Source organism: Myotis davidii, unplaced genomic scaffold (assembly GCF_000327345.1).
Source record: "Myotis davidii unplaced genomic scaffold, ASM32734v1 scaffold2805, whole genome shotgun sequence".
NCBI lineage: Eukaryota > Metazoa > Chordata > Mammalia > Chiroptera > Vespertilionidae > Myotis > Myotis davidii.
The window spans coordinates 11,264-19,914 of NW_006296400.1; the positions used below are offsets into that span (position 1 = coordinate 11,264).

General features: G+C 34.5%; 1 protein-coding gene across 2 annotated transcripts in view; it reads right to left on the reverse strand.

Moving 5' to 3' along the window:
* Nucleotides 1–4,055: 4,055 nt before the first annotated feature.
* The window catches only part of LOC102768378 (ubiquitin-fold modifier 1), an 18,501-nt gene continuing 13,905 nt past the window's right edge, over nucleotides 4,056–8,651 (reverse strand). Inside the window, exons 5-6 of one of the 2 annotated variants that reach the window (XM_006771351.2) lie at nucleotides 7,172–7,204; nucleotides 4,056–4,738 (exon numbers count right to left, since the gene is read on the reverse strand). In XM_006771351.2, the coding sequence (XP_006771414.1) occupies nucleotides 4,590–4,738; nucleotides 7,172–7,204 (182 nt within the window). In that variant the 3' untranslated portion in view covers nucleotides 4,056–4,589. The other variant, XM_006771352.2, reaches the window with a different exon arrangement.

An 8,651-nucleotide genomic window follows, 5' to 3' on the forward strand; every position in this document is an offset into this window, starting at 1 on the left:
ACATTAAAAAACGGTGTGCTGTAAATCTTCTATATAATTATTACTATATAATTATTACTTTGGTAGATTTTGCTGTTTTGATATGTATACAGTTTAGGGAGCCCAGGAAAAGGGATTTTATTCATAATTCATGTCCAGTATTTAGCAATCTACGGTGTAGCTAATAATTCATATATTTGTTAAAAAATATAAGATGCTTTGAATTTTAAAAGTGATTAATACATTTCTGAGACAGATTAAATTCCCTGCTATAAGAAATGATGAGGAATATGAATATATTGGATAATCAAATATTGTGGCTAAAGAAGTTATTACATTTGAGTCACATGTAGTTGCGACTTTTAAATCTTTCATTCTTTTATGTAGTCTTTTAGTTATAAAGTATACTATCTACTTTGGGCAAAAGTTTGGAAATAGCTTCAGTCATGATCTTCATGCTTTTATAAAATGTATAGTTTAAATCAGAGATAAACATTATGATTCTGTATTTAACGATTGCTATAATGAAGGAATGTACAAAATGCAACTGTTGCTTAGAGAGCTGAATATCCAACTTCTTGAAAGGAGGAAAGGCCCAATGGCTTTTCAACTTGAAGAATGAGTGTTAGGTTCCCAGGCAGGTAAGCGGAGAAAGTAAAGTTATGAAGGCGTAAGAACCTGGCACATTGAGAAACTATTTCTTGGTCAGGGTAGCTGCATATGAATTGGAAAGGAAAATTTAATAGTGATAACAAATGACTCTGTACAAAGACCAGTTCATGAAGGCCCTCACGTCATGAAAAGGATAGACTTTTATCCAGTAGAATGTTAACCAGTTAAACTACATATTCCATGCTCATTATAACAGTACAGAAGAAGAAACATACCAGAAGATGAGGGTTTAAATTACAGTTGAGATGGCTGAGATATATTTTTGTAAAATAAATCAATATAATTTTGTGATTGATTTGCTATGGTTAGAGAAAGGAAAGAAATGAGTTCCAAATATCTGGCTTAGGCAATTTGGAAGATGAAGATAACAGACTGGATAGACTGAGCATTTGGAAAATGTTTATTTCAATTAATGGTTTAAATAGCCTGGTTTAAATAATTTATCAATCTCCAGCATTAACTCTCAGAGAGCAGTTCTAGAATTTCTGTATTACAGGGGCTTATGGGGAGTATGGTTGGAAAAACAGGTTACTGGGGGACTAATATTTGTAGTTACATCAGCAAGATACATGATCAAAAATCAAATTGTCTGATGGGGCTGATAAATATAGGCTAATAGTCCTATTCCCATTATGTCACCTATGGCAGTGATTCTCAACCTTCCTAATGCCACGACCCTTTAATACAGTTTCTCATGTTGTGGTGACTCCCAACCATAAAATTATTTTCGTTTTACTTCATAACTGTAATTTTGCTACTGTTATGAATCGTAATGTAAATATCTGACATGCAGGATGTATTTTCATTGTTACAAATTGAACATAATTAAAGCATAGTGATTAATCACAAAAATATGTAATTATATGTTTTCTGATGGTCTTATGTGACCACTGTGAAAGGGTCGTTTGACCCCCAAAGGGGTTGCGACCCACAGGTTGAGAGCCTCTGCCCTATGGAGGAAGGCCAGAATCATAATTATCTTCATTTGACTGGATTTTACTTAATTCCTTATAATTTTATCATATTTATACCTTGTATTAAGTAATACTATTCATGATTATTGCACATATATTCAGTACTTTGAAATGTGAATTTAAGCCTTATACATTTCTTTTATATTTTTAAATGTATTATTCAATACAGAGCTAGTATGTTGTAAAAAATGATACTGAAAATGTCTCCCAGTATAAAGACTTCAAAGGATCAGATTCAAATCTCTATCTCTTAAAGCCTTTTTTTCCTTCTGTAAAATAGGGATAAAAATGTGGAATTACTGTGAAGAATAAGTGAAAGTATCAAAATACTGGACACATAGATGTTCAATACATTTATTTTAAATGAATTACATATACAATTCATATCTAAACAAAACTTCATACATATATGAATTATATACATAAATTATATACATACATAAACTACATATACATGCTCAAATACATCCTATATAATAAAAGGGTAATATGCAAATCGACCGAATAGTGGAACGACCCGTTACTATGACATGCACTGGCCACCAGGGGGCAGATAATCAATGCAGGATCTGCTCCCTGGTGGTCAGTGTGCTCCCATGGGTGGTGGGGGGGGACCATCCAGCCACAAGCTGGGCTGACGACTGGCAAGCGCAGCAGCGGTGGTGGGAGCCACTACTGCCTTTGCAGCAGAGCTAAGGATGTCCGACTGATGGCTTAGGCCCACTCAAACCATCAGTTGGACATCCCCTGAGGGCTCCCGGACTGCTAAAGGGTGCAAGCCAGGCTGAGGGGAAGGGTGCAAGAGGCTGAGGGGATGCCTCCACCCCCCCCCCCAGTGCACGAATGTCATGCACTGGGCCTCTAGTACATATATAATTTTTGTATATAATTTTCAGTTTTATAGATTTGGGAACATTAAATTTTTTAACTTAGAATTGCTTCATTAAAGTATATTAATGCTGCCAAGCCACAAATATTTCAAGGTTCTTAGGTAAAAGACATATTTTCAATCTTAATTTGAGGAGAGGGAGGCTTAAACAGGAATGTTTCTTCCATTGACTTTTCTTTCAAAAAAAAAATTTTTATAAACAAAATATCCAATAAGTATTAGCCTTGAAGCACTTTAAAAGGAGGCTTAACTATCAGTTAGTGAAACAGACTGTTAAGTAGGATCTTTGCACTTACCTACTAGACAACCAAAAATTGGAATGTATACTTTCCAAGATTCTACAACATATTCTAGTTATTTTGACTCCTTAGACTTCATTTTGTTCACCTATAAAGTAAAAAAGTTTACCCAGCTACACAGAAGAACTCACCGGGATGTTTTTTTGTAAAAAGAAAAGTATATTATTTCAGATTTAATGAATCAGAACTTTAGGGGTGGTTTCCATAAATCTGTATTTTTAATTCCCTAAGTGCCTCTCATAATCACCCAGGCTTGGGACCAACTAGCCTAAACAATCACTATAACCTCTCCCCTTACCCCTCCCAAACATAGGACTGGTATTTGGAAATATATGGTCATTAATCACTTTTGTCTATTGTTTTTCTTCATTTCTTATGTACTGGCTTAATAAGTGTGGCTCAGTGGTTGAGCGTCAACCTATGAACCAGGGGGTCCATGCTTCCATTTCTGGATTGTGGCCTCGATGCCTAGTAGGAGGTGTACAGGATGCAGCCAATAGATGATTCTCTTTCATCATTGATGTTTCGCTCTCTCTCTCTCTCTCTCCCTTTTCCTTCCTCTCTGAAATCAATAAAAATACATTAAAAAATTTGTGCTAATAAAACAAAAAAATAAAATATGCCTTATGGTATAACAAATTGTGTTTTCATGAAATATTATGTGCCAATAATGCATTTAAACAAAATACTTCAAAACATGCTGCACAAAGAACTTACTGATTATATTTATTTAATAACAAAATGTCTAAGTAAATGTTTTTAAGAACTTACAATAAAATTTTCAAAACTCAAAAACAAAAATATTAAACAAATTACTTTATAGTAGAGGATATTATAAACTTATTTATGTAATACAGCAGGCAGACTTTGTGCTAGAAACAAAAGATGGGATCTAAATTAAACAAGAAATTCAGGGAATGGATACTCAAATTTCTGGTTAATTAAGGCTTAATATTAAGGAGCAGGGAATATTTAAGCATTGAATTTTATTTATGAAAATAAATACTTTCTCAAACATCAGAAGTATACTTCTCTGCTTCAGAAAGTATTTTTTCCCTTTTATAAACCAGAATCCCACTGTTCATTTATCAGATATATAAACAGTATCTGGTTAATTTCTTAAACTTAACTACCAATGTCACCCTTCAGATGCTGATGCTGTTACATTTCCTAATGTTTTTCTCCCAATGAAACAAGGGCACATAATAGGGAAGATGCTAAAATATGCTTACATAAAAACTGGTCTTAGAGATATTTTATTTATGAATAATTCAGCAAGTATTTATTGAAAGCCTACTACATTTCCAGGTCTAGAAAGAGCAAGACAAACACAAGGCCTGCTCCAGAGAGCTCACCATCTAAAATACAGCAAATGGAGCACTGGTTCTGAATCACTAATGAGCCTTCATTTCATTTTTAAAGATTTGGATATTAGTTTCCTCCGTAAGGGCAAATAAAAACATTCCTTATGCATATCATTCTTTAGATGCTCATAAAGGGAATTATCAAATCTGTATGTTGAAAAGGCCTATAATTTGTTTTTTCCAATTGCCTTCTGCTACTTATGACAATGTCTAGTATCCCCTTCTGTTCTCTCAACACAACACAACACAGCCTCTGCACTTTTGCCTATCCAGCTGTCTTTTGTGACAGCTTTCTGTTCCCCTTCACTGTTGTCTTTTGCTACCTGGGCTTCCCCATCTTCCCTTTCTTGGCTTCTTATTCACTTGATTTATCTTAACACTTCCTTAAAAGTTGGGCCTTCAGTGAGTATAATTAATTATTATTTTCCATTAGCATTTTCTTGACCTTTGTTGTGATCTTCAGATCTTCTTTACAATAGTCTCTTTTTGAATGCGGTTTCCAAATATCCTTAGAAAGACGTTTCTTGAAAATTCCTGTTTTAAAGTCTGTATTAAAAGAGACTGATAAAAGAATGCATTACTCAGCAAAGGATGCTTCTACTTTATTTTCAATTCTTACCATTACAAGAATTGGATTCTGCAGGATCATAGTTAAAACTCTTTGGTGAGGGCTATCAATTTTACACATAGGGGCTAGGTCAAAAAATTCAAATTTTGGAATTTTGGTTCTCTGATATTAAATTAAAATTTATATAAACACATGAAGCTTGAAACCTAAAAAAAATACCTAAATGTAAAAAGTTAAGACACTTAAGTATTCATTGATATGTCTATATCCTTTATCATAAACAGTATAATTGAGAATTAAGAATTCAACTATTCTGCCCCCCCGCTTCCCTCCTCACTTCTCCTTCTCCCCTCAACTATTTTTGAGTCTGCAAATCAGATCCTTCAAGTAACCTGCCCTGTATAATCCATAAGCCTTTTAAAATTTTACCTTAAAGACAAATAGAAAGATTCAACAAATTTAATTTTCCAAATGTTCTCAGAATTATCCTCCAGTAATAAAACACAGTTGGGTAATCCATTTACCCCAAATGAGCCAGCTGTGTGTGCTGTGAGGTAGCAATGAAAGACTAGGATCTTCTGTAAAAATGATACCCTCAGTACATAAGCATTCTCTCTTCACATGAAGAGTGAGAACAACAAGAAGGGACAGGAAGTAACCTTTCATTATTTCATCAATTATTGGTGTTTTCATAGTATTTTAAATGCCTGATTTCAGTTTTACAACAGCAATACCCAATATTTATTTTGAAAGGTAATTCTATCTTTAAGTAGAGGATATTAACAACTTCCAACACGATCTCTAGGAATAATTCGCAGTTCTGAACCATGCTTTAGGAAAACATTTCCTACACAAACAAACAAAACATAAAGTTAGGTGTTTAAAAAACAGGTTATCATAACATTCCAACAATTATTATATACAATAAACAAAGCATTGTAAAAAAACAACAATAAAGCACTGTAAAGTAAGTAGGTACAAAAACACAAACATCATCAGAAACTAATTCCATGCTTTTAAAGCCTTGTTGCTATTCCACTCACATCTTTACAACCTAATCATATGTCTGAAAATTTTAAATATGAACATTAGCCATAAAAATGCTAACTAATACACTCAGCAAATCATAAAGTAAATCAGTTTAACCATCAATACTTGCTTTAGTACACAATAAAATACCTAAAGACAGCAAAAATAATGAATCTAAATTACCACAAGTGAAAAAAGTTTGGAAACCCTGACCTATTTTGGTTCAATTAAATGATGAGATTTACTTTGTGTCCCATAAAGTACACCTTTCAACATTTAAGGGAATACAACTGGTAACGTATTACAATAAGCGATAATTCAAATTAATGTAAATTGAACATTTCTAGAATAAGAAAACAAAACCTTTAAACCTAAATTTAAAGGCATTTATGCTATAAAATGCTTCATGATTTTCAATTAATAACCTTTTCAATTTAATAAAATTTATAATATACCTAAAACGACTGATTTAAATTTTAAAAAATTACAATTTTAAATCCCTCTTCATTTTCTATATGGCCAAATTTCAACCCCAAGATCTACGAGAACAATGTAATTTTGTCATAAGACAGAAGTACTTTAGAATATAATTTAAAGATAAATACTACTCAAGATTGAGGTTCGTTATATTAATGCATGCTTAACTTTAAAAAAGGTACATTTAAAAAATATATAAAACTGCCTGTTAAAAAGGTGAAGATGACCCTGCTTGCCCTAGCCAGTTTGGCTCAGAGGATAGAGCATCGACGTGTGGACTGAGGGGTCCCAGGTTTGATTCCGGTTAAGGGCACATGCCTGGGTTGTGTACTCGATCCCTGATTTGGGGGGGCATGCACAAGGCAGCTGATCAATGATTCTCTCATCATTGATGTTTCTCTCTCCCTCTCCTTTCCTCTCTGAAATCAATTAAAAAAAAAAAAAGATGACCCTGCTTTCTTGTTAGGACACCAATATATAGCACTATATAATGTTATATTTGAACCTCTGAGTGTGGACTAAGCCCTCTGAAATTTAAATGACTGTACCTCTTTGAAATAATAGCACTTATGGAATGCTCACTATGGGTAAGGCAATCTTTTAAGCAGTTTACATATATTACCTCACAACTACCTTATGAGGTAGGTCAAAACCATTATTCCAGTAAGAGTACAATCTTATCTTTAGAATTTTTGTTATGAGTGTTAATATCTTTTACGCTTATTAGTCAGGGTTTCCCTTAGTCAAAAGCATAATAACTAATACACATAATGAAACAAATTATTATTCAGAACCATAGGTGAAGACTGGCATATAATACCTAAAAGAACATCTATAATCCTGGTAAAATTCTATCCAGTCCAATCAACTGACATATATAGCTCCACCCACATCTCCATGAATTTCAGATAGATACTTACCAGCAGTCTGTGCAGGATTTATTCCTATTCCATCTAGAAAATGAATTATAAAATCATCTAAATTATTTCTAAAGCTAAAATGGTTCAATATTAATAAGCCTGGCCAAAATACTGCTGCTGTGTATATAGGCACAAGACAAATAATTTAAAAATATATATATATATATTTATTGATTGCAGAGAGGAAAGGAGAGAGAGAAAGAGAGAGAGAGAGAGAGAGAGAGAGAGAGAGAAACATCAATGATGAGAGAGAATCACTGATCGGCTGCCTCCTGCATGCCCCGTACTGGGGATCAGCCTGCAACCCGGGCATGTGCCCTGACCAGGGAATCAAACTGTGACCTCTTGGTTCATAGGTCGAAGCTCAACCACTGAGCCATGCCTGCTGGGCAAGCCAGACAATTTAAATCCAAAAACATGAATGACAATCTTTTGGATAAATTATCTACTGAAATCTATTACTATTGTGCATTCACACACAGTGGTAGATTAAACAAGAGTATCTGTCAATGCAATGATCCTGATAAGGTCTACAAACATAATTTTTAAAAATTCTATTATGCTATACAAAGTGAAAAATACACCTCAGGTATGTCATTAATCACTTAGTTATTGCTCTGAGGCTTACAAATCTTAAGGCCAGAAGAGCCCATAAACTCATGTAATTCAAGTTCCACTGACACTTGACAAGTTTATAAAGCACCTATGAATCTAGAACTTTGTAGAAAGTAGGCTAGCTTTCTTCTAACTAGAGAAACGCTTCAGTGTGACAGTATACAGAATATTTTAGAATGAGAAATTTTGTCCTATCTAAACTAAATCACACTACTGTCTATTAAACCCATTTTCATAGCCTATCCTAATGGCACAGAAAACCACTCACTAGCACCTAGAAATCCTATGGTGTATTCCTGAAAAATAGTTAAGCCCTCACTGCCATCTTTACTCCTCATCTTATATCAGTATTTTCTCATAGAACTAGGTTCATCAAACTTAATTATTAGTAGTGTTTTAAGATATTCAGAATTTAAATTATATATCTAATTAGATAAAATCCTCATCATTGCAAGTATGTAAGAAATAGATTTCGAGGAGAACCAAGATGGCGGCATAGGTAAACACCTGAGAATGCTGCCTCGCACAACCACTTCAAAAATACGACTAAAAGACGGAATGGGCATCACCCAGAACCACAGGAAAGCTGGCTGAGGGGGAAATCTTCAACTAGAAGGAAAGAGAACAGCATACCGAGACTCAGAGGAGGTGCAGTGCAGAAAATACAAAGGTAGGTACAGAGGCGCACACGGAGCGGACTGGTAGCTGAGGGCACAGTTGTCATTTTCAATTGGGAGGGAGTCTCAGGCACTGAGCTACAGCTCCGGGTGAGTCTCTGAGGACCCAGACTCAAACGGGAGAAGCGGGACTGTCTGGCATCAGTCAGAACTCGAGGGCAGCTTTCTCTCTGAGGTACTTGCAGCAA